The 27125-nt window shown below is 40.4% G+C and overlaps 1 protein-coding gene across 5 annotated transcripts in view; it reads left to right on the forward strand.

The window, feature by feature from the left end:
- dscamb (Down syndrome cell adhesion molecule b) overlaps window positions 1-27125 on the forward strand; it is a 119107-nt gene that overhangs the window by 75651 nt on the left and 16331 nt on the right. For 4 of the 5 annotated variants that reach the window (XM_036004320.1, XM_036004321.1, XM_031290845.2 and 1 more), the window contains exons 6-23: window positions 1108-1383; window positions 2403-2699; window positions 3825-4097; window positions 6050-6328; window positions 6596-6715; window positions 9494-9673; window positions 19683-19879; window positions 20329-20425; window positions 20704-20832; window positions 20975-21142; window positions 21971-22041; window positions 22687-22930; window positions 23957-24103; window positions 24882-25037; window positions 25453-25586; window positions 25843-25996; window positions 26237-26354; window positions 26505-26671. In XM_036004320.1, coding sequence (XP_035860213.1) covers window positions 1108-1383; window positions 2403-2699; window positions 3825-4097; window positions 6050-6328; window positions 6596-6715; window positions 9494-9673; window positions 19683-19879; window positions 20329-20425; window positions 20704-20832; window positions 20975-21142; window positions 21971-22041; window positions 22687-22930; window positions 23957-24103; window positions 24882-25037; window positions 25453-25586; window positions 25843-25996; window positions 26237-26354; window positions 26505-26671 — 3207 coding nt within the window. Of the gene's footprint in view, window positions 1-1107; window positions 1384-2402; window positions 2700-3824; window positions 4098-6049; window positions 6329-6595; window positions 6716-9493; window positions 9674-19682; window positions 19880-20328; window positions 20426-20703; window positions 20833-20974; window positions 21143-21970; window positions 22042-22686; window positions 22931-23956; window positions 24104-24881; window positions 25038-25452; window positions 25587-25842; window positions 25997-26236; window positions 26355-26504; window positions 26672-27125 lie in introns of those variants that run through there. The other variant, XM_031290847.2, reaches the window with a different exon arrangement.

A 27125-nucleotide genomic window follows, 5' to 3' on the forward strand; every position in this document is an offset into this window, starting at 1 on the left:
AAAAGGAGGGGATGTTACCTGTTTAAACTACAGCTGAAATAATTAGTTGGATAATTGATAAGTTGATCAACAAACAATTAAATCATTTAAGTTGTTTATCAAGCAAAGATGCAAGACATTAACTGATTTGCTTCTTCTCTCTCTTTATATAATTAAAAAATTGAAAATACTTGAGTTTTGGACTGTTGGGTGGGCAAAACAAGCATTTTGGGGACTTGTGATGGGCATTTGTCAATACTTTTTAGACTAAATTGTTAATCAATTCAAATGTATCCTAAACGAATGTGTTAAATCTTTACAATTGTTGTTAGTTACTAGCCTGGCTTCGCCCTCCTACGTACTTCCGCTCAATTTTCATTTTCCTTCACTACTCCGTCTGGGTTTGCGGTATATTCTTGGGTTTTCTCCGGTCAAATATTTGGTGGTCCAATCAGCGAACAGAGGGAGTGGCTGAGAACGATGACGTTGAGGACGTGCACTAGAAAGATGCGAACGAAGCCACTCGGTCCGTTGTGGCAACGCTGCTGAATATCCAGAAGTTAAAGCCCGAGCAAGAACAATCTTTGCTGAGTTGTGTTGGTGGCCATGATGTTGTTGCCCTCCTCCCCACGGGGTTCGGGAAAAGTTTGATTTTCCAGCTCGCTCCGTTAGTGGTGAAGGAGTTGGCTAAGGCTAACGCTAGCGATGCTAATGCTAAATATAAGCCAATAGTTGTTGACGGTCTCCCCTCTTGTTGCACATGCGCATGACATACGTCATGACCAAACGTTAGCGATTGGTTATGGCAGATCCAGAGTGGCTCTGGGCAGATCCAATAGTTTTAAACTTCAACAGAGTACCCGCCTTCAAGGAAGTTAACACTTGTCAATGGAGAGAGGCCAGACTCTCTGTACAAATGAAATGTACGAGAGTCTGGTAGGACCAGGCTAGTTGGTTACAACCTTTTCCTCTGAAATATTATGTAGTCATGCTGCTCAAATCTAACCTGACCTTTCTCCACTATCTGCCCTACTGTCTTCCTATCAATCTTACTGTCATTAAAACACAAATGAATCTTTGAATGTTCCTTTAAAGAGGCAAAATATCTCTTATTTTTTGTGTGCTTAGAGCCCTTGAAGGCAGTGGTGAGCCCTCGGAAGGTGAAAGGCAGTGTGGGTAGCAAGGTGTCTCTGTCTTGTAGCGTGAGCGGTTCAGATGAGTATGAGCTTTCATGGTACCGCAACGGAGAGATCATCTACCCTGGCAACAATGTCCGTTTCACTGGGCTCAACCGGGAGAACCTCATCATGGAGGGGATGTCGAAGAGCGACGGTGGAGCCTACCAGTGCTTCGCCAGGAAGGGCAAGATGTCTGCACAGGACTTTGTGCAAGTCATCCTTGAAGGTAAAATGTGTGCATGTGGTTTGTAGGGTGGACCATTCACACAAATGCTGACCAAAAGCCACACTGTAGCAGCTGTCTTATGCATAATCAGTGAGTTACTAGAAACAGATTTAGACCTTGGAGATTAATATAGGGTTTATGTGTTAATGGCATCCTGCTGTGACTCTCTGCGATAGGCCACCATTGGAAAGCATCATCCCAGACTTCACAAATGCATACAAACATATACATGCACACACACTCCTGAATCCAATAGCTTACCTTGGCAGCGTTGCTCAGGCAACTGTCTCCTGTGGCCAGGGAGCTGCAAAAAGAAGATATTGATAATCTATAATCATGTGGAACAGATCTAGATTATCAGAGAACAGCAGCAGGCAGACATAGACATTTCAAAAACCAACCACTCTCAGTGTCTGGAAGAAAAGCTCCTGGATCACTGTTCATAATGAAAGAAAGGTATAAAGACTTGTCAAAAAGTCATGACTTTTCCTTTCCCTGTATTGCATTATTATTATTTGACACAAAAAGGGTTGAAAAAGATTGACCCCTGACAGCAAATAACACATCTGTTCACACATCCCTAACTGTCAAAGTCAGATTAACTAAACAGGCTTTAACTGATCTTGTAACTAAACATTTCACTCATTACAAAGTGAACTACCATACATACAGATACTGTAGGCATTTGGATACTAGGCCCTGGTTGGTTGATGGTAAGCCAGGTGTACGGCAGGATAAGTATAATATAAGTGCACCACTATAACTGGCTAACTTTAAAACTTAAAGTAAACTGTAGGGTGCCCAGTTAGCTCAGTTAGTAGAGCGGGCGCCCATATATAGAGGCCCTTTGCTGCATGTCATTCTCCCTCTCTCTCCCCTTTCATTTCTTCAGCTGTCCTGTCAATAAAGGCCTACAAATGCCCCAAAAAAGTAAACTGTAAATCAATGCTTTTCTAATACCTTAACATCACCATTGTATTCCTGTCCCCAATCCTGTCCCACCTTGTCCCCCACCGCAGATGGTACTCCAAAGATCCTATCCTCCTTCAGTGAGAAGGTGGTAAACCCAAACGAGCCCGTCTTCCTGGTCTGCAATGTCAAGGGCACGCCGCCTCCCAGGTGCACCTGGTCACTGGACGAAGACCCCGTCATCAAAGACAGCCACCACCACCTGGGCCACTACGAGACCCACGAGGGCCACGTCGTCAGCCAGCTCAACGTCACACACACCCAGGTGCAGGACGGTGGGGTGTACCGGTGCACGTGCAGCAACTCGGCCGGGGTTGTGTACCACCAGGCTCGAATAAACGTAAGAGGTGCTTGTCAAATCAGCTCCTCCAAGAACAACAATACACATACCTGTCTGTCTCTGTATGTCTGTCTGTGTCTCTCTGTCCAGCTGGCTGTCTTGTAATTGCAGTACATGAGCACTGGTTGTTGTTTTCGTCGAAAATGTGGATTTATTAGGATTTTTTTTTTTTGGTTCTTCACTTGTGATGATTTGATTCTTTTTTCCCACTTAGTTTTTCTTAGCTATTTTTATAGTCATTTTTAGTGCTAGTATTAAATATTTAATCACAATTACATTTCCTTTTAGGGTGTTCTTCACTGATTGGTTTTGGCTCCATTTGTTGTGTTCTTTTTTTGCATTATTTCCTTTTTCTCTACCGCTTGTATAATATTTATTATTGTTGCCTCGTCTCTTTCTCTCCAAATTGTTTCTGTGCTCTTCCAACGTGCCTGTATTTTAGGTCAAATGAATTATCCTGGTTTGCTGCACATAAGCGTATCTGGATATTGGGTTCCAAAAATGGGCTGGTTTGTAAATAGCCGGAAGAAAAATATATTTCTTCTGTTTGCATGAATAGATTTATCTGTGATTTGCTTGTGTGTGAGTGAGTGAGTGTCTGTGTCTGCGTGTGTTTATTACTCAAGCAGCCAATTCAACTCTTCACGATTAGATGTTAAAGCGATTACTCTGTTTCCATCTTATGAGACACAGAATGTATTACTGTTATGTGGGTGAGCAACAAGAGCAGAGTTATCAGTAAATATCAGTAGTGCAGTGTTATCTAAATGCTCTGTTTTCCTTCAGACGGTTAGCACACTTTAATCTGGTCGTCCTTTCACTGCATTCTACTTAGAGTTAAGACTAATATCTTGTGGTAAAACAAAGAAGCTCTAAACAACAGTTGCTTTATATATCTAAGTATTTTGGTGGCAGGTATATGTAAAGCTGTAGAGAAATATGTTTCTGTTTTATGTTCTTTGTCAAGCAGTTAACCTTTTCTTGTTTAAATACTACAGAAATATGGAATGGCATGAGTCAGAAATATAGTTTTATTTACAAAAACACCAAAAATAATGCCCTAGTTATTTGTTGTCACTATCCACTGAATGTCTTTAAAGAGGATCCTTTCTCATTCTCTGTCCCTCTTTAGGCCGCGCCAGCATTCGTCCAATGAAAAACATCACAGCGATTGCTGGACGGGATGCGTTCGTTCACTGCCGTGTGATTGGCTACCCTTACTACTCCATAAAGTGGTACAAAAACTCGGCACTGCTACCGTTCAACCACCGACAGCGAGCTTTTGAGAACAACGGCACACTGAAGCTGACCAACGTGCAGCAGGTGGACGCTGGCGAGTATAACTGCATGGTGATGGTCCAACCCAACAAGATGGACTCCCAGAGTGTCCATGTTCTTGTGAGAGGTTAGTCCCATTGAGTTGTGTAGACAAAGTAAATTGAGCTTAATATGCTGCACAACCTTGAGATGTTTTTTTTCCCCATGCATTTTGTGCATTAAGTATTTAAAAGCTTACATGAAATGTCAAGATACCATGCAGCTGGTCAAGAAACTTATTTTGATATTAATGTTCTGTTGGTAATTGTAATATACTGCAAAAGATGAATATGTAAAAACTCAAAAGCTTAATTTTGTTCTTAAAACTTAAAACATTTTCCTTAATTCTGTGCAAGGATACAATTTAGTTTTTACAGCTTGAGACAGACAGATATATGCTAAATATAGAGCTGATTTAATATAACTCATCAATCAAACCAGTCACTACAGTGTTTTGTTTTATTTGATGAACAATGCAGTGCTGTGGTTGTTATGCAAGACATCATCTACTGTATTTGTCATCACATGTGTTTTTTTTGTTCAAGGAATAGGTCAACATTTTGTGAGATGTGCTCATTTGCTTTCTTGCTGAGAGTTATATTAGAAAGTCAATACCACTCTCATAACTTCCCGTGAAGTACACTACCGGTCAAAAGTTTGGGGTCACTTAGAAATTTCCATTCCACTCCATTATAGACAGAATACCAGCTGAGATCAGTTGCATTGTTTTTTTAACCAGGGCAGAAGTTTTCAGATTACATTATGTGCTTACATAATTGCAAAAGGGTTCTCCAATGTTTTCTCAGTTAGCCTTTTAAAATGATATCAAATTAGTAAACAGAATGTGCCTTTGGAACATTGGATGAATGGTTGCTGATAATGGGCAATGTAGATATTGCATTAAAGATTAGTCACTTCTTTCTACAACAGTCGAGAACCGAGGCAGACAGCTATATCATAGATCTCACCAGACTTCTAAATTTATCTGATATTCCATCAGTATATCAGGGTACCTAATGAAGACTGTATCAGTGCCACTGATATTACAGAGCTGAGTGACTGATCCCCACTGAGATCTTACAAATAGGTGATATGAAAATGGGCTTCCCCATTATGCCCAATTTCTTTCCCTCTGTACAGTATGCTAGGTTGTTGTCACTATATTACACTTACCAATGGAGCAAGAGAAACAGAGGGAGAGAGAGAGTGAGAACTAAAGAGAGAGCGATGATATAAAGTAACACTTCCCAGTGGTGCTATAGTGAGCGAGTGCATTTGTTAATTTACTCTGCTCATGCTTAAAATGCGGAAGTGTCTTTGGGGATCCCTGGAGTCCATTATCTCCACTTTGTTGTGAATTAAATAAGGTGCTAAAGTGCTGCTTATTTCAGTGTTATTTGAACTCACTGGACACTCAAACACAGATGACTTGTGTGATGGCTGGAGATTTCCCAGAGAATAGAGTGCAGGCAATTTGAATAGATCTTATTGTATAACTGTGTCATTATATTATGCAGCCAAATTGACTCTGATCACTTGTTTTTTTTTGTTTTTTTTAATATGCACTAGTCCTGCAATCAGGGTTTTTAGATGGGTGGATAAAAAAGAAAATAGGAGATTGATTGTAGTAGCCAGGCTTGAAGATAAGTAAGTATGGTTAGTAGATCAATAGATGATTATTAATAGACAAAGAGAAAAACTTCAGGTTCACTTCAATTTCTTTTTCCAAGCAACCTGAATGAGTCACCTCAAAGTTCTTTTTGTTCTGTTCCTGTGTGCTCTTATAGCTTCTTGTGCTGAAAGGACTAAATGTTCCAGTCTGAGATTGATGGGGAATTATTGCAGAATGCTTTGCTATTCAGGTCTTTTATGTTCCTTCAGTGACCTCTTTATAGGATGAGGAAGATAGTTAGAAGATTGTAGGATTACTCTGAGAAAAAGGACACAATACCTGCCACAGAATCCAGGGAATTAAGATGGTCTTTGAAACTCACGGCTGAAATCACATTTGATCTTTGTGTCTCTTTCCTCCTCTATCAGTCCCTCCCTACATTCAACCCTTTGAGTTCCAGCGTTTCACCATCGGCCAGCGTGTCTTCATCCCCTGCGTGGTCATGTCAGGTGACCGCCCGCTAGACATCACCTGGCAAAAAGATGGACGGCCAATCCCCATCAGCCTGGGTGTGACTGTGGACAACATCGACTTCACCAGCTCACTGCGAATCTCCAACCTGACGCCCGACCACAACGGCAACTACACCTGCATCGCCCGCAACGAGGCTGCTGCAGTGGAGCACCAGAGTCAGCTCATTGTTCGAGGTGAGAAAACACAAAGGAACATAATATATATCTAATGGCACCTAGTGGACTACTATAATCTGTAGTATGTGTGCAGGTTTTCATTTTAAGCAATCCCTGCAGTGCCAAACATCACTTATTAGAGCCTCCTGTCTGGCTGAATGTAAAATTGACTGGTGTAGTGTTTGACTGGTATGAAAACCTGCATACCTCAGCTACAAGCATAATAAAGACACCCAAAAAAAAGTAATGAATCAATGTTGACTGTTACTTTATGTGTATGTACAGTTCCTCCTCAGTTTGTGGTTCAGCCTGAGGATCAAGATGGGATCTATGGGAAAACTGTGACTCTGAACTGCTCAGCTGAAGGCTACCCACCACCCACCATCGTATGGGAACACTCCAAAGGTACATTAAACACAGCATGAATTATCATTTGGAATTAAAAGCAAATTTCACTCTCAAATTTAAACTCACAGAATGAGAAAGCAGACTTTGGTCTCCTGAGTCACCAGGATGCTCTGCAATAGCTCCAATATATTGGCTCGTAATAATACAAAGTGCTTGTAAAACAATCAAACATGGAAGTTCATCATTTAAGGTAATTAACCCCAAATGTAATGGATATAGTGGTATAATTCACAGTGTTATAATTCACACTATGTTTAACACTCACAAGACAAACTGCAATAAATTTTCAAGAGTTATCATATGACGATAATTTTGCCAACTACAGTGCAGCTTTGTGTGCAGCTAGCAGGGCCATACCTTGGTCTCAGGTTGTGTTCCTTAAAGGTGAGCTGAAAGTGAGTGCTGTAGTAGTGCATTTGAAGGAGAGTGGGTTCCATTTGCTTCATCCCTAGCCAGAGCATCGGTGTGTGTGAATGCATAGACATACAAGCACACACACAGCCATCTGCTCTGTAAACCGGGGGTTGGAGGCTTGCAGGGTTTCACCTGCATGATTAGAGAATCATCAGAGAGAGAGAGAGAGTGAGAGAGAGACTCAGGCAAAAACAGACAGATATACAGATAGAGTGTTAGCAGATGGACACGCACGCAGGCAGGGAGGCAGCAGGTGAGTTTAGCCACTAGAGCAGGGCAGATGAAAAGGGGCCCCATGTGTTTGCTCCCTCATCCATATAACAAGGGATGAAAGCTTCCCCAACAGAAGGACAACAACCAATGAGGAGTGACGCGTGAGTGTGTTTATTTGTTTTTGAGTGTGTGTGTGTGTGTGTGTGTGTGTGTGTGTGTGCACTAGGCCCGGTGATCAAAGGAATGAAAGAATCAGATGTGTTTTTCACCCTTTGATTGGATTTGTGTGTGCGGGCGTTCATGTGTGTGTTAGAGACAAGCAAGCCTCATGCCTGATTAGTAATGTCTGACCATTACTGATCAGTACAGAGCGATTAGGCTGAACAGTGTGTGTGTGTGTGTGTGTGTGTGTGTGTGTGTGTGTGTCTACCCAATCATAGTTTACCTATCCAGCAGGAAGTGCCCCATGGTTCAGTTGGCCCGGCCGCAAGTTGGATTTGTGTTTTGTTCGAGCCTTCATCACATATTTTTACCACCGTTTTTCGCATCTTTCTTGGTGCTCTGTAATATGTTGGTGCACAGGATATCAGTCAGAGCAAAGAAGCAATGAGAATGTATCCACGGTAGGTGGCTTGGTATAAGCTATATTCTAATTTGTTGTAAGCCAGAGTGCAGTTTGTCCAGAGAATGGCTGTCTTCTTCTGCAACAGAAGTTGAAGACAAGAGTCTCCCTGGGAGATATGGAACAGTAAGTAAAGGTCAACTGCTGTTAGCATGACTAGCACCATTTGGATATGCAAATATAATAATAATTCATGGAAGAATTCTCTCTCTATCTCTCTGTCTCTCTCTATCGTTCTCTCTCTATCTCTCTCTCTCTCTCTCTCTCTCTCTCTCTCTCTCTCTCTCTCTCTCTCTCTCTCTCTCTCTCTCTCTCTCTCTGTCAGAGCCAGGAGAGCAGAAAAAAAGTCACCACTTGACCCCTTTGCTAGCCACGGCCACTTGACTGCATTTTAATTAAATAGCAAAAATCCACAGCTCACTAAATAGCCTAATCTCTACACGCTAACTTTAACACAAGCTAATGCAATGTCTGGCTCAGTTCACACGTGTTTGATACTACATTAGCAAGGTGGAATACAGCGCTTTCATCACTATAAGAGCAGACTGCGCTAAAGACGTTAGCTTTATTATTTATTGTTAGTGACATTTCCTACAGATTTAAGGCCACCATTGCAGAATGAGATACTGTATTGTTTGACAATAGAACAAGAGTGATTATATAATTTTCTATTTAAAAGATAGGTATTAATTATGTGCAGGCAGCAGGCCAGAATATGTCAGAGATGCCAAGTCCAATTATTTCAACGATGCTTCAGTGATGGATATATATATATATGTGTGTGTGTGTATATATGTATATAAGTGTCAGTTGTATTGGACTTTTAAGAATTGAGAAAAGACACGTGCACAGCATTACTCGTCTTGTTCTGAAACCAGACAAATCCATTCCTTTAGGAGTAGTCTGTCCTCGACCAAGGCCATTTCTTCTGGATCTAGTATTCAACAAACATAAATGCAAAGAATAAATCCAGAGAGTTGACACACACAGGATTAAATAAAAATCCACCTCTAGCTACAGTTAACATCTTTGAATCTCACTGGCTCATCTCAGTGTTGAAGGCCAGCAGCAATGCAAGGCCTTTCTGCTTTGCTCTCCTTCTGCCTGTTCTTCTGCATCAATCTGCTGTCTTGTTAAACATGAGCATTATGTCTGTTCTGATTGCATCACACCAGCAGCTCGGCCTGCTTCACTGTGCTTAGCAGCTGTTTGGTGGTTTAAGGATTTAGGCCTGGTGTTAAAAAACATGTTTACAATCCTCCCTGAATCTGACAGGCTTTGTCATCAAATCTGTAAACACAGATGAATGGTCAAATGAATGCACGCACACACACACACACACACACACACACACACACACACACACACACACAAACATACACACTGGAGGTCAACTCACTGATAAGCACTGTATCAGCATTATACATCTTTTTCTCTACTGAAAAGTACAGATCATCATATAGGCACATGTGTACATTTAAACCTCTTCCTCTTTCTCTTTCCTTTGTCTTTTCTTTCCCTACCAGGTGCGGGCGTCCCCCAGTTTCAGCCTATCGCACTTAACAGCGGCTCTCGTGTGCAGCTGCTAAGCAACGGTTCACTGCTAATCAAACACGTGCTGGAGGACGACAGCGGCTTCTACCTGTGTAAGGTCAGCAACGACGTGGGAGCTGATGTCAGCAAGTCCATGTACCTCACTGTCAAAAGTAAGAGCCTGCGTCTGATGCACGATCAATAACAGCTGATGGGCAGTAATCATTGTGTATTTTAATGTCTGGGCTGCTGCAGCCACAAGCAGCCGTTAAAAAGGATTCCCAGCTGCAGGATTTTACAGATCGCTATACTCCTCGTAAAGTTGATTGGCCAGACATTAACTTTGTAAAAGAATGGAAGGAAGGAAGATTCACATCAGCAAATTCAATAGACAAGCTGCGCAAATGATGAACAAACTGAGTCTGAGATTTACAGATGATGAGCTTCAGCTAAATAACACATCATAAGTTAATTCATAAGTTAAGCAAAGCATTAAAGGGGTCATGATTCCGACCAAACCTTTAGTACATCTGTTGAAATAGTGGAGGCATGTCCATGCTCATAGTAACAGGACCAGGAGTTATTGAGCATTTTTCTGCACGAACCTTTCTGTATGCACACAGCTTATTCTCCTGTTTCTGAGTATATGTAAGCATGTTACTGTTTTTCTGTCAGTCGTCGGCATGTTAATATCCCCGACCACAGGTCTCCTGCCTCCAGAGGGCATTAGCATGTAGCTCCCCTATAGCGCTAGGAGTGGCTCCTCATGGTGCTCAGATGTGAGTGGGGCTTATTTTTCCTTGTGCTACTGTTTTCAAACTGGAGCACGAGGAGCCCTCTCTGTCTCTGTCTCCCTCTCTTCCTCTTTCTGTGTCCTCATCAGCCCAAAGTCTGAGACATAGAACACAAATGTGTAAAACATGTACATATACTGTACAAGAACCTGACCCACATTTACAAGGAACACACATTAAACTTGCCATTTTAAGTGATGAGATGAAAGTTGTAACTGACCCTGACTTCTGACCTCTCTGTAAAATGGGAAGCCAACACAATATTTTTTGTAGAACTCTCCTTCTGGATAAATCAGCACTTGTTATCATTAATATCAGCTGGCATACCATGGATATTCATGTGTCACTGTAATTAAGCTTCGCAGTGTACAAGGTTGGGAGCTGCCACTGTGTGAAGCCGTCAATGCTACAGCGGCAGGCTCAGAGAAGAACATGCTCAGAGAAGAACACGCTCTCTGTGTTTTCATAGGTCAGTTTGCTGACTGTAGCACCCAGTTGCTATGCAGTTGACCTATGGCTGTGCTAACCTTTTTTTCTTTCGTTTTCTACCAAGCAGAGAACAAACACTGTGGCTGCATTTACATTAGACTCAACTCCCAGTAGCATATCTAAGTCCAAACACTGAACATTGATTTTTAAGAAATGTTGAACACTAAACATTGATTTTTAAGAAATGTTTGATTTTATTTTAACTTAACTTAAGTAAAGTACAAGCAAACAAGGTATTGTGTCATACATATTGTCTCCTTTTCTCACTGACCTTTTTGTTTTTGGTCCAGTAGGTCTTTTGGTCACTTAGTGATGTGATCTGGCTGTGACAGTCCCCTGAGTGTGGGTTTTGAAGGACATGAACTCCAAAATATCTATAAAGAGCAGTGGTTTATGTATATATAGATTTATTGGTGTACATCTTGTAGTGATGTGGTAAATGGGGGCGTGTGAGAAGTAAACTGAGATTGCACGCGTAGTTTCAGTTTCATTGCTCTTAGTCAGTAGTATCATCTAACATAGTAAAGGAGAGAGAGAGATGTGTGTGTGTGTGTGTGTGTGTGTGTGAGAGAGAGATGGGGTTTGACCCACTGAACGCACTCTGCTGTCGCTCTAGTCTTTAGTTTCATGCTGTTCTGGGCTCTATCAAAGGGAATTTTTACAGCTTTAGTGCTAAATAATGTAGGCATACTTCTCATAACTAGTAGTTTCATTAACTTGAATTATTTATATCAAAGACATGCTCATGCTTTTTTTCAAGTCATTTCATGAAAATTAATTGAGTTGTAAGTTTTAATTGCAAAATTATTTTTTTCTTACCACAAGTTGAACATGGTTATGTACATAGTAAGTGGAGTATATTAACCCATAAACTATAGTTCCTTGCGTGTCAGTTACTCTTACTGCTGACAGAAAAATACTGAAATTCTTATATAACTTTTCTTTTTGCTATTGAACAATTCTGAGATACCTGCACAGAGCCTCTTCTTCTAACCTTACAAATGCCTTCAGGAAATATGCAATCGTACAATTACATTACAAGTAATATTGCCAAGAACTTGTAATTTTTCCCAACATAAAATTATCTTATTCAGAACTACTGTTATCTCAATACATTTGGCCTTAAATGCACAATTAAAACACATTTATTTTACTGAGCCTTTGTCCAATTTAATGCCTGCTGTTAAAGACTTCTGAATATCTATATGAGTTAATACACTTTTCCTGCAGCCACGCTATTAATAGGAAAATACCACAAATTACCATATACCAAACTCCAAAATGTGTTGGTAAATCTGCTGCAGGTTTAGTAATATTTTGCCAAAGTAATCACAAAATCTAACTTTAGTGCTTGAGTATCTGGTTGGTTGTTTTGCAATTAACAATGCCATCATGACATCCCCAGAATATATGTATACATGTGAGTACAATTCTTTTTTTACACTCTGACCATTTACTCCCAAATTACATTTCTCTTGCAGTGTCATTTAAAACCTTCAAGTCATTTATGATTCAGTTAGCATTGACGTGTCATCTTCACAGCTTGAATAATTCACATTACAGGAAACAGCTGTAAGTTCATTTGGCCTATGATAAAACTCAGTGCTGTTCTTCCTTCATTACATGCTGGCTCAGCCACATGCTTGTCACTCATCAACAGATCACATTTCATGCCCTTTAAACCCCAAACTGTAGTCGTTCACTCAAGATGCTTTCTGTAAAAGTGTACTTACTCGCATGACTGGTTTAAAAAGGGGGACCATTACTGCGCTCCAACACCATAATGTCCATTTCTCTATGTTTGTATGTGTGTTTGTGTGCACATTTCTTTTCATGTTTAAGCATAACAAACTTTAAGCATATTTTATTTTTTGCATGTGTGTTTGCAATTACATCGGTTTTTATTTGTGTATCCATTCATGGTGTATTGTGTTCAGTCTGCTTGCATGCACCGTGTGTGATTTTGTGTGTGTGTGTGTGTGTGTGTGTGTGTGTGTGTGTGGGTGGGTGGGTGCGTGTGGGTGCATGTGTGTGTTATGAGTCGCTGGAACTCTTGAGTGCATTTCAGCCTCATTTAAATCCGTCAATACTTCAATTAGAAGCCGACGAAGGGGCTCAAGGGAAGAGCAGTCCGCATGCTTCTTTTGTGCATGCGCTCGCTGGCTGTCTTTGTTTCTTACATTTCCAGCAATGAAAGAAAGATTAAAAAGTTAAATAACACATTATTTGTTTCATTTTATACCCTTGTTCATTTGCTGGCAGCTGTGTAAGTCCTCCAAGTGTCTAAATCCCCCACTGCCAACAACAAAGCCTGCATTTATTTACCATTTACAGATTTTTTTTTTAGCTTTTATTGAATCTTGACTCTTGACTCTTCTAACAAAATAGTCTTAATCTCAGATGAATATTACATTTAAATACATCAACCTGTGCTGCTCCTCCGCGTCTCTGTGCATGTTTTGCTGTAAGTCCTCTTTCTAAATCATTCACAATGTCAACATAGTGAATCCTGTAAAGTGACAAAATTGTTCTGCTTGTTTGTGTAAGGGGGCAGGGTTGTGTAATTATCCTCTCTAAAAACCAAAAACAAAAGAGCAAATGTGTGTGGAATGGATTAAGCAGTAGGTGTACGGTATCTACTCTAGCGTAACAGGGAAAAGTGAGCATGTCTGGACAACTAGCTTGCATGTGGCTTTAGCATAAATCTTTTAGCATCATATCATGTACAGTCTGTAGCCATCAAGTGCTAAGACATCATTACAAGGTTCTCATTTTAAAACGAGTCAGCTGAAAACATTAAAAACTCAGACATTGCATTTGACTATTAATGTAGTCAACGTTAGCTTAATTATCTAGCTAGCTACAACTGATCAAATCTGCCAGCGTGTCACTGTAACCGGCAGATTTGATGTTCGCTGGCTGTAAATGAGAAGCTGCTTTTGTCTACCTCTGTTATGGGCCGTCAAGAAAAAATAACTTGACAGGCATATCAACACATTTAGCAATTCTGCTTGAAAAATGATACATTCAAATAATTGTTTGAACTCTAATTCCATCTGCAAATGCTTAAGACAGTTCCACCACCAAGGTCATTTGGTAACTTGGAATTGTATTATTATACAAGATTTAACCCGCATGTCTCTGCTGAAGACCCATCTTGGTAAGAGTAAAGCCTCCTCCACATTGCTCAGTCCCTCACCTCCTGTCTTTGTTCCCCTCCTTTTCCCCCTCAGCTTTCCCTTTCTCCCTTCTCTCCATTCTTCCCACTCACACTTTCTCCTCTACCCACCGTGTTTTATTACCAGGACCCTGTAATATTGCTGGATATTAAAAAATATACATCAACCGAGCAATTATGGGCTATCAAAAAGAATAGGTTTAGCCCGGGGCCCTGCAAGTGCTGCACGGCAGATGCATAGAGCTGAGAGGAGGAGGAGGAAGCAAGTGAGTGGCCTCACCTCAGCCCGGGCCACTGATGCACGACCAAGATCGAAGATTTTAGATACTGCAATCTACATGACATCTTAAATACACGGACATTTAGTATGTTTCATTCACACATACGCACACACACTCACAAATACAAGGTCACAGGCATATGTATTCATATATGCATATTCATATAGACAAGCATGTGCTCATACATCAGAACATAAATGACGAATATTCTAATACAACACGATTTCATACAGAAACAAATACACACATACACACAGTGCTGTGTCTTGCGTGCTGTCATCGCGTGCCCTTTCTCTTTCGATGAGCAAACACAAGCTTTGTCGATGTTAACTTCCACTGCCAAGGCCTCAGATTTAGATGGAAAATAGCCCCTGTTAAGGAGCAATAACATTTAGAGAAGGGGCTGGGAAGACTCTTTTAATAGGACTCACTTAAAATTCATAGTTGCCATGCAAAATAAATCAGCGATTTCCTGTGCAGGGGCAGTGGGAAGGGGGATGATGGTATGGGGATCGAGGGAGAGGTAGGGGCTGCGAGTGAATAAGAGATTAGGTTTAAACGTTGGCAGTCCCCAGTCTGACACATTTCATCATGTGGGGGGTGGGCGGGCATTGAGGGTGCACATACGCACAAACGTGCACAGGCCTCATATGTGTACACTAGCACACATACAAGTATAGCAGCTCCCCCTTGATTTTTGTTGGCTGCATCATAAAAGGAAATGTACTGTGAGTAGGGCTGGGCAATATATTGATATTATATTGATATATGAGGCTAGATATCGTCTTAAATTTTGGATATCGTAATATCCTGATATGACACAAGTGTTGTCTTTTCCTGGTTTTAAAGGCTGCATTACAGTAAAGTGATGTAATTTTCTGAACACACCAGACTGTTCTAGCTGTTCTATTATTTGCCTTTACCCACATAGCTATTATATCAACATAACTGATGATTATTTATCAAAAATCTCATTGTGTGCATATTTTGTGAAAGCACCAATTGTCAACCCTACAATATCGCCACAATATCGATATCGAGGTATTTGGTCAAAAATATCGGGATATTTGATTTTCTCCATATCGCCCAGCTCTAACTGTGAGAAAGAAGTCAGAAACATGTTGAAGGAGTCTGTATGTGTTCATTTGTTTGCGAGGGGGCGTTGCTGTGTAGGATTTGTGTTTGTGTGTGTATGTGCTCGTTAACTCTCTTCATTTTAATTTACAGCACACATATAAATAAGAGACCGACTGATACACGGCTGATATTATTGTCAGATATTAGCTTATTACAGATATAATAGTATCAGCGTTAAGATATGTTTGAGCTAAGCCACGCTAGCTTCATGGTAAACATTAGACCTGCTAAACATCAGAATGTTAGCATTGTCATTGTGTAATCACTCAACGAAGTCCCGACTGTTCACTGTCCTGGCTCCCAAATGGTGGAACGAGCTCCCCATCGATATATATATAGGATGGCCGAAAGCCTACACATCTTCCGCCGAAGGCTAAAAACACATCTCTTCCGACTACACCTCAGATAAAAAAAAAAAAATAAATAAATAAATTCTTGAACCTGCACTTTCATATGTCCCTTTGTAGCTTTGCCTATTTAAAGCTAATGTATTTGCACTTACTACTTGTTGTCTAGAGTTTGAACCTTCACAGTTGAAAGCACTTAATTGTAAGTCACTTTGGATAAAAGCGTCAGCTAAATGACATGTAATGTAATGTAATAATAATGTAATGAGCTTGTTAGCAAGCTGATGTTAGCATTAAGCTCAAAGCAGTGCTAAAGTACATCACAGAGCTGCTTGAGCAGCTTCAGACTCTTGTTTAAACTCTAAGGGCCCTGACACACCAACCAGATGGGCCGACCATCGGCAGAAAAGGCAGTCGGACTGATCAGTCGGGTCCCTGAGGTCCAAAAAATGCCTCAGAACACACTGAGGCGACGCCGACTTGAGCATACGCTCTGTGCGTGCGCGAAACGTAATACGTCTCCATAGCAGCAGGCGGCGCTGCTCTGTATTGTTTCCATTAACAGTCTGATTATTTCCCAGAAAATGAAAACCGGCGAACGCGTCACGTGGTTCTTTTTTCTCCGGAAATTCACAGCCAGACTGTCATGTGTGTTCAGAATACGACCTCATATTGTACTAAAATAGTTCACCGAAATGTGTTTCTGAAAACATTTTAAGCGAGAAATAGGCCATGCAGTTGCTGAATCTGTCTTCATTTCAGATTGACAAAGGTCAGTTTAAAAGATTTTCGTCAGATTTTGAGAGGCTCATCCGCTCCCCATTTCCGGGTGAGTCCCAACTGCCCTGTCTCCCGACTGAACATGTCGGGTCGGCCAAAATAAAGGCCGACGGCTCCTCGGACGGCCGACGGCACTGGACACACCAAAAAGACTCGAGTCACGGACCTCGCCAGACGGCCAGACGGCCAGACGGCCCGACGCCCGATTATCAGGCTGGTGTGTCTTCTCTATAAAACATCGGAATGAGACTTACAAAATCAGAATCGGTTAGGCTCTAATACAAAAGTGTGCAGATCTTGTACAATGTAGATACATCTATATATTGTGTACCATTGAAATAATAAATAACAACAGAGCAAGAAATAATCAGTAGCATTGTGCTTGTGCTGCAGAATGGGTATGGTTTAACACATCAGGGCAATTTGCCATTCACACCAGTACACAATAACAAATGATTCATTATAAATTCAAGTACTTGACTAATTGACTCGTGATTGTCTAACCTTCCTGGCACTTCTAGTATGAGCAATATGTACCAGACTAGCGCCTGTGTGAAGCCAAAACAAATGGTTACAAAGTTTGCTACAAATACTGTTTTGACCCAGGAGAATGCTGTGTGTGAGGGGAGGCATGTGTGTATTTCTAAATAGTGTTTTGGTTGTTTTTGTGTGCCATTGCTTCTGTTTTGGTTTGCATTTGTTTGTGCATGTGCATCCTTATGTTTTTTTCTTTATCTTCTCAGTGTTTCTACAGTATCTCTGTATTTGTCTTTGTTTGTGTATTTCAGAATGTGCATGGATGTGTAAGTGCGTCTGTCGTTATTTGTGCATGTCAGTATATGTTCGAATGTGTGTGTGTCTGTGTGAGACAACAGTACGGCCGGTGGACTTGTCTGCTGCGTATGAATAATCAAAGTGGTCTCTCTCATCATTAAATCATCGCTGTCCTGGTGGGAGCCTGAGGAGGGAGATGGAGTGAGAGAGCAAGGGAGAGGGATCATAGTTAGCGCTGCAGGGGTACATGCTCTCTCTCTCTCCTCCATCGTGTAGTGTGGCTGAGATGTGTCATGAGCACAAGTCTTTTCCGCTCTCTGTGCTCGCCCACTTAGCTCCCCCAGACACAGCTGCTCTCATGCACTCACATTCATACATATGCACGCACAGTATAACAGTCATACACATGCACACAGACTTTATTCAGGAGTGTACAGACATTCAAACACTGACTCAAACCCACAAATTTCATCTCTTCTTGGAAGAGAGGGCCTCCAACCTCTACTACACAAGTATCTGCCACATGTAGCTGCCACTACTGTCCTTTTCAATGACACAGTATTCACCATAGCACATATTTACATATACTGGAAACCTTCTAATAAACATATGATACTAAACACTGGCCTGTCTAATGTAAATAAAAAATAATTGACTGATCACATAACATAGTAACAATGGATCAAATGGCTCATATTTTATTGCCGCAGCTGGTAGCTGTTTTGGCAAAAAAGCAATAAAACACACTGTACATTAAACAAAGTAAAGTAAAGCTGGAGAGACAAACATTTCACTCAGGAGTTGGTGGAGACCAAAACAGATCTAAAGGGAGAGTGAATATTGGTATCACATTTGTCAGGTGGACACAAAAAATAACCACTCCAAAACAATGATAATGTTGCTCCAACTGTTTGCTAACATGTTCCATATCAACTTAATAGGGTGATAATATGTCAGTGTTGTGTTTATAACTTGGTTCCACTGCCCCCAAGTGGCCAAAACGTCAATGTAGCTTTAAGTTATTTCTCAAGCAAAAATAGGGAAATCATTGTAAATTGAATATCTTAGCGTTTGGACTGTTGGTCAGATTTCAGGAGTCTATTTTGGCTGTGATGTTTTTCACTGTATTCTGGTGATTGTTGTCTGCTAACAAATGCATTCCTGTAATGAATTAAAATCTGGTTTGTATAAAAAGAAATAACACATTAGTAGATTATTATAGTGACCATTGTAATTTCACTCTTAATTTTTCTGCATTGTAAGGGAAACATTATTGGATTTGTTAATGTTGAAATATGTTCAGTTACTGTAATTTAAACTGCCTGCCTTTTTCTGACCATCTTCAAAGGGCATTGAGCTTTGAATGGATTCCTACACATTTCAATTAGCTTTGACTCACTCAAATTGCCTCAAGTTTATAAGCCAGCTGGCAGAAATCAGATCATTTGTATTGTTTTACCTGCAATGGCTGTAATAATAATTAAGATAATGTCCACATTAATAAAGATTAGCATTTTCATTCAGTCTGCTCAAACTGCAGAAGTTAATATAGAGTATTTCCACTCAGGAGCTTCACACTTTAGCGATAATTATACTGTGAATAGCACCTGAAAGTCTCTGTGAGTGTCATAATTGGGAGACGGCTTCATGTAGTAGAGAGAAAAGGACAGAATGAAAGAAAGTGTGAGTATGACAACAGTTTGAGTGTGAGTACAGACTGTGAGTAGTATCGGTGAGAGACATTTACAACAGATACTGGTTCTGCAAAACGACACGCACACACACACACACACACATGCACACACACACACACACACACACACACACACACGCAGGCTAGATGTGTTGCTAATGAGCCTGGTGTGCGGTTACGGCATAGAGCCAGACTGGCTCCACGCTCAGACTGCTGGGAGTTCAGTCAGGAGTCACCACTTTCTTCTCCGTTCCTCCGCCTCAGCCTCAGAAAACAGCACGTTACCATTCACTGTCATAATCAAAGCAGGCGCAGGCTTACCTGAAGGGCTCAGTTTCAATCTCTAAGTATTGTGAGAGACAGGTTGACTCAAACATGAGTTCCTGATGGTCCCAGGAGTGTTTAAATGGTTGTCATAATTGTCAGAAAAAAGGAGTTTTCTCAGTATAAGACAGGAAACAGTTAGAAAATGCATATGTGCTATGTTTTTCAAAATATGATTTTATTTATTTTATTTTGGAATAAAACGTTTTACACATGGCACAATGAAAGAAATTATTCCAAAGTGGTCCTTGGTGGAAGGGAAAGTAAAATACTGTTTAAAAAAGGTAATATTTGATGTTATTCTAATAACATCTTCATTTGCATCCGTTGTTTTTAATCTTGCTCTTCCTACTCTCTCCCCTAAACCTCTGTCCCCTCCATACAGTCCCAGCCATGATCACCTCCTACCCCAACACCACTCTGGCTACACAGGGCGAGGAGAAGAGGATGAGCTGCATTGCTCACGGGGAGAAACCCATAATGGTGCGCTGGGAGAAAGAAGAACGCATCATCAACCCGGAGACCAGCCGATATGTGGTCACTGTTAAAGAGGTGGCTGATGAAGTCGTCTCTACTCTGGTGGTGAGTGCTCAGTTTCACTGCCATGCAAACATGTTTTCAATCTAGTTTTAGTGAGCGCACAACCTTCAGTCCTTTTTATCTATTATCTTTAAAGATGGAAAGCAGAGAGGGAGAAAGAGTAGGGTAGGCATGGTAAAAGAAAAAATGGCTTGAATACTCACATCATCTTAAAATCTTCAAGTAGAGTACAAAATATTAAAGAGGTTATTTTCAGTTTAATTCAATGCTTATTAAAACACAGTATGAATGAATACATGTGTAATGTAGTATTGTAAAGGAGTCTGTGCTTTCTGATAAGTTAGTAGTTAAATGTCCATCATGAGTCAGGATAAGAATATTGAAGTTGAGTACACTGCCTGTCCTCCTTTTTGAAAAATCACTGAGCATTAAACATAATTTTAGATTCTCTGCCCACCCTAATGTTCTGCATATGGTTTGTCTCTCTGTAGATTATGCCAACCGTTCGTGAGGACTCTGGTTTCTTCTCCTGTCATGCCATCAACTCCTTCGGTGAGGATCGAGGCATCATACAGCTGACAGTGCAAGGTAAGACTCAGTTCAGCGCATGGCTTTTTCAGTGGGTCTGTTTGGAAGAAAATTCCCTCCAGGAGTAGTAAAGTTTTCTATCATTTATTACTTAATTTATTCATGTATTAATTTAATTTCTGCACAGTGTAACTCCTGCTCTTTGCAGAGCTATCCTTAATCTCCTACTGGGGAAATCACAGACAGAGTAAAACCAATGCATCTGTCTGGTCTGCCTGCCATCCAGTTCTCTTTCATGACTACTGCTATAACTCTGTTGTGTTCACACTTTGTCTCAGAACCACCCGACCCTCCAGAGGTGGAGATCCGGGAGGTTAAAGATCGGACCATAGCTCTCCGCTGGACCATGGGCTTTGATGGCAACAGCCCCATCACAGGATATGATATTGAGTGCAAGAACAAATCAGGTAGACACAAGTTGAAGAGATAACCTGTTATGTCTATGTTACAATTACTGAGTTACACAGCAAACAAGCAATCCAGAAATAAGAAATGTGAAATGTTACTATCCATTCCTAACAGTCTTTTCTCCCCCTCTGTTTCTTCTAGCGTCATGGCTATCAGCCCAGGTAACCAAAGATGTATCACCGCAACTCAACCAGGCCACGATTATTGACCTCCACCCTTCCTCCACTTACAACATCCGCATGGTCGCCAAGAACATCATCGGCAACAGCAACCCTAGCAACGAGCTCACCATCACTACTGATGAAGCAGGTAACTGAGCTTCTCATGAGTCCTGTGGAAACACTGTCATATGACATCTTAAATGCATTTTTCACAGTTTTTCCTAATTTGAGTATAAAGTCTATGGTAACATTACAGTAACATTGTTACTGAAAAGGATCTGAACACTGCAAACAATAAGGAGGTACATGTAATTAGTCAAACTATGGTGCAGCTGAAATTATTTTTCCTAGTACAAAAAAAAAATTCCACTTCCTTCAAAACACACATTTTAATACTTTAACTCTGCTCTGTAGAGAATTTAAACTGTCCGAATGCTGGTTTGGAAATAAACTCCTCAGCTTTTGTGGCAATTTCCTCCTCCTGGCCCTCAAACCTGTTGAGTCATCTTGCACATAATTATTTTATGATTGTTTGAAATGGAGGCCATCATCTTTAATATCTGGGGAAACAGATCAGTTCACTGTTGCTTTTAGTCAGCTCTATCAGTGTTCACTTATCTTCTATTGCCTATAATGATCCCCCCACAGACATACCGGCACATTAAAATGCCCCATTTTACTAGATTCATTGCTAAAATAAAGTCATAAACTTCTAATTAAATAAAACATGTATCATTTCTCACATTATTTTAAAGGTTAACGTTGATGATTAAACACGTTTTTTTATTTTTTTTATTAAGTTGAGGTGGAAACATGGTACTGTATAAGAGTGTGAAGGAAAATACATTCTTAACTCAACACCACCATCTAGTGAAATTGAATACAATAAAAAGTGACTTGCTCTCTCAGTGGTGGATCATCTCTTCAATTTAAACACAAGCATGCAGTCATATTGAATGATGTGCTCTATTTGCAGCTCCTGACGGGCCACCACAGGATGTCACTCTGGAGCCAACCTCCCCACAGAGCATCAAAGTTTCCTGGAAGGTAAAGTTTAAACTTTGTGTATATTGCTGTACTGATAAGCTGCGGCACTGAAATTGATATTATGAATTAACGGGTGGGAGAAACACAAAGAAATGTCTTTTATGATATAAATGTGTAAATAGTTGTAAAACTGAGGCTTGGGACTGCTAAACCTATATTCTGGATTAGTAGCTACAAATATTGCTGTATATATTTATATGTTTATTTATATATTTTTTATTTAGACTCCAAAAAGGCTATCAACCACTTTGTGAAGGCTAATCAGGATCTCAATAAAGAATAAATAAATAAGCGTTATTAAAGTAGCTAAAATGTCAGTATATGGTTAAAGACAAGCAAGGTGAGCTTAAGAAGGAGCAACAGTGACTTATAGCTATGTTATATAGTTATGGTTTATTTTATAACCTGTAGTAGTTGATGATAATTATTTGGTCATGATAGTTTATGAATATATGAAATGGACAGAAGAGAAGTAATGATATTTCATATGTAATATATAGTCAAGCTGCATTACCTTACATACACATCCAACATATTGATGCTCTATTTGCTTTAGATTTAGTATTTAATGTTTGAATAGTTTGTCTAAGTGTCACCACAGCTTATGAGTCGGTCTTCTAAGCGGTTTCTCTCCTCATCTTGCAGCCTCCCTACAAGTACCTGCAGAATGGAGTGATCCGTGGCTACCAAGTGGGCTACAGAGAGTACAGCCCTGGTGGGAGCCACCAGTTCACCATCATCAGCCTGGACACTACAGGAGACACCACAGAGAGCATCGTGCTGGACAACCTGAAGAAGTTCACTCAGTACAGCGTGGTGGTGCAGGCTGCTAATAGGGCAGGCACCGGGCCATCCTCACAGCAAGTCGTCACCAAAACACTGGAGGATGGTAAGGAGGGGGTGCGAGTGGATCTGATGTGTTATATATGTGTTACTGTAAACATCAATGGGTCCAAGTCCATGTGTCCCTGTTGTTGTAATTAGTTTATTGGGTTGTTGCTTTAAGTTAATATAACCATATATTTCTTATTTATTTTGTAGACTACTCGCTGTTTGACTTGATATTTTGAACCACATCTCTTCTGCCTAGGCCGTTTTAGATACAATGGCTTTAAAAAAAAAACTCTTAACATATTCTTGTGGAAAGGCTCCCCTCTACTGGACATTTGTAAACTTACATCTGACAAACAGAGGCTTGAGCTTCAGTACTATTCTACCAAAGTCTTAAAGGACTTTTAGGCTTATTTTACAAAATATAAAGAGTCCCTTTTTGTTTTTTAAGCACTCATTTTTTGTAATTAAAAACCTCTATCCATTATTCACAACAAAATAATAAATTGGATGGTTTGGTTTAAAAAACAAAAATCTTCAACTAAATTGACCTGCTTCACAAAAATACCATATGCTTCTGACACACGTAATGAATGTTTCTGGATGTTTTGCATTTGACATTAATATATCTGGTTTTGCAAGATCTTTTACTCCAAATAATCGTCTGGAACTTTGAGGATAAAGTTGTCATTATTTACAAAATATTATACAACATTCAACCATTTGAGAATTAAACACCACTTTTCACTAATGTCTCCTCTAGTTATAATAAGATTTGGTTTCCAAATATATATTTCTGGTATCCAAACAGTTGTTCCATGTGTAATATATATATATTTTTTTTTTTTGGCAGTTATTTGTCATTTGTGGTACTCAGTGAACTGCCTACATTCATGTTTTACTATGTTGTCTTGTCATATTATGTCTCACCACCAGGGGAAGTGCAATTGAAATTTCATTGTTATATGCAATGACAATAGAGGCATTCTATTCTATGAAGGTACCTGCACAGGCAGCCACTAGTATTGCCACTCCATAAGCCTCCATTAAACCTTCAGTTTTTCTCGTCTCTTATCTCTGGTAGTGCCATCTCGGGCTCCTGAAAATGTCCTGGCCTTAGCAAAGTCCCCAGAAGTCATCTCTCTCTCCTGGATGCCTCTGCCCAGAGAGGCTCTCAATGGAAACCTGCAGGGATACAGAGTCATCTACTGGGCCAACCTGCCTGACGGAGGTATTAACATCAACACACCCAGACAATGATATGATTTATTGATCGATGCAGTTTACCTGCCATTAAGTCCATACATTTTACATAAGCTGGTTTGTCATCAATGCTTTTTTTAATTGCTGTTGCTTGTCATGGTTCATCCACTAGAGGAAGCTGTAGTATTGTCATACTGTAAGATGCTGTTGTGAGTTGGAGAGGTAGTGTAACTTGGATAATTCAAGCTGTATTGTGTGTGTATTTTTGCAAAATCTTTAGATATGTTATTCCAACTGCAGTTGATCTCAGTATGAGACAATTGTAGCACATGCACTACTGTATATCTGACTCTTATCATTTAAGTGTAAGTGTAATTTTACCGAACTTATTTGCACTTACTGTATATAGTAGTATACATTTTTGATCTACATTTCATTTTACATATTTGATGAAAAATTTAACAATTTGTGCCACATTGTAGTATGAGATGATTATAGTGGAAATACAAAGTCTGCATTGCACAGAGGGAATATCTGTGGTTCCTGGGTTTTTCCCTTTAATTTATACTCGGCTGTATAGCAGCAACCCTGCAGTCTTGCTGGTCCCCATCAATAATTCAAAATGCAATAACTCAGTGAGGCCCATTGCCTCAGCTCTGAGTGACAGGACATGAGGGAGTAAAGGAGAGGAGAGCGGAATCAGAGCAATAATAAAAGCAAAATCCCTTGCACCATGCACCATTCCATTGTAGTGCGTACCCATTTTTATACCTAGGCTTATATATGTGTCTCCTCTCCTGTGTCAGAACTGGGAGAAATCAGGAACGTGACGACCAATCAACCGTCTCTGGAGCTGGACGGTTTGGAGAAGTACACCAACTACAGCATCCAGGTCTTAGCCTTTACCAATGCTGGAGATGGTGTCCGCAGTGAACAGATCTACGTTCGCACTAAGGAGGATGGTATGATACATTACCAGATATAACAGAAACAACATATGTATGTTTACCCTACTGTAAATCGTACTAGTGTTTGCTTTACCATTATCATTTTCAATGCTTTTTCAAGTTCATGTTCTGAAAATGTGCCAGTACAGTTAAGTTGCTTCTAAAAAAACATGTAGCAGAAAGACAATAGACTAAAGTCAAGGTTATAAGGTGCTGTGTAGTGGAGGAATACTTATTTCTCACTTATAACATGACATTGTCATGACCTTTTTCAAGAGTATTAAACAAACTGGGGATATTTGGTCTGCTTATGCTTCACGGTGATAATCATTTATACATAGAGCAATACATACTAAAACTACATATGCATGTATATTCAGTATGTTTATCTTGGCCCCGCTGAACCCTACACTGTTCTCTTCTTCCCCAGTTCCTGGTCCCCCAGCGGGGGTTAAGGCTGCAGCCTCCAGCAGCTCTGTGGTGTTTGTCTCCTGGCTGCCTCCGCTCAAACTCAACGGCATCATCAGGAAATACATCGTCTTCTGCTCTAACCTGCATCCGATGGTAATAGCATTTGTATACCAAAAGATTTTCAGTGATCTTTTTTTCCACCCAGTTTGTCAAAGCCAATCGAAGGATTGTGGTCTTGAGTAGCTCAAACATTAAAACGTGGCATGCTGCTACATGAAGCTTTGAGTCAAACCATCTGTATGTTATGAAAAGCCAACATGATAGTTTTCTGTTAACAAATGGCATTTCTCTGGACTTCACTGGTGCTGCCCAATGATACATTAATCTCTCCTCTCTCTCCGTTTTACAGGTGATGAGCGAGTTTGAGGCGTCCCCAGATGCCTATTTCTACAGGATCCCCAATCTGGCTCGAAACAGACAGTACAGTATCTGGGTGGTGGCTGTGACGGCTGCTGGTCATGGCAACAACAGTGAGAAGATCACAGTGGAGCCTCTGGCCAAAGGTACAACAGCCCATCCAAGATGGCCTGACAATAACCTTTGATAGGGTTTAGATTTATACAGTTATTGTCATCCAAAGCATAATTATTAATAAGTTGAGTGCATTTTTGTAGTTGAATTGTATAAAAGCCCTGTATGAATGTTTATTGTCATTGGTTTTCATCAAGGTCTAAATACATAATTTAAAAGTGAACAAGGTTTGGTGTCAAGGTCACCAAAGTGTGTGTTTGTGTGTGTTTTAGCTCCCGCCAGGATTCTGACCTTCAATGGGACAGTGACCACTCCCTGGATGAAGGACATTGTTTTACCATGCAAGGCTGTTGGAGACCCTCCTCCTACCATCAAGTGGCTCAAGGGGAAGTAAGTCGCACACACACACACACACACACACACACACACACACACACACAGTCATGAAGTGCTGCTCAGTACAGATAGAACATCAAGCAATTGTAATGGCTTTTCATTGTGGCCTTTAATAAAGTAAATAACATTGTTTTTTGTCTCCAGCACAAATGGAACTCCTACACCTGTCCTTGTGGATGGTCGTCGTAGTGTCTATGGCAACGGCAGCTTCATCATCCGCACAGTGAAAGCAGAGGATTCTGGGAACTACAGCTGTGTGGCCAGCAACAACTGGGGGTCAGATGAGATCACACTTAACCTGCAGGTCCAAGGCAAGTAGTTATAGAGCACACATTAAAGAGCCATATTGTTGCACTGGGTAACAGGTTTCTTTCTCAAGGTGAACACATCCAGTTTGACAGGAGTGGGATTGGAACTTGAACAGCTGTTATATGATATTTCTTAGCCCACCAAATCTCCAAGCACAAAGGTTCCTTCCTCCTACTTTTGATTTTGCTCCCAAAAGCTCAGGTAAAAAAAAAAGTCAACAAAACATCCTGACCAAAGGGTCATTGTCCGGGAGTGTGTCCCAACAGGGGACACCATATTGCTTGTTGCAGATTAGGCACAGAAAGACATGAGGCAGTATTTTTTAATCAAGATCTTTTTATGAAAGGTTTTACAGTATACCAGAGGTGCAGTAGTGAATGATCATTACAGAAACATGAGATGAACATGTCTATATACACTATCAACAGCAGCTAGCACCAATACACTGTACCTAGG

This window comes from Sander lucioperca, chromosome 8, assembly GCF_008315115.2.
Source record: "Sander lucioperca isolate FBNREF2018 chromosome 8, SLUC_FBN_1.2, whole genome shotgun sequence".
Classification (NCBI taxonomy): Eukaryota; Metazoa; Chordata; class Actinopteri; order Perciformes; family Percidae; genus Sander; species Sander lucioperca.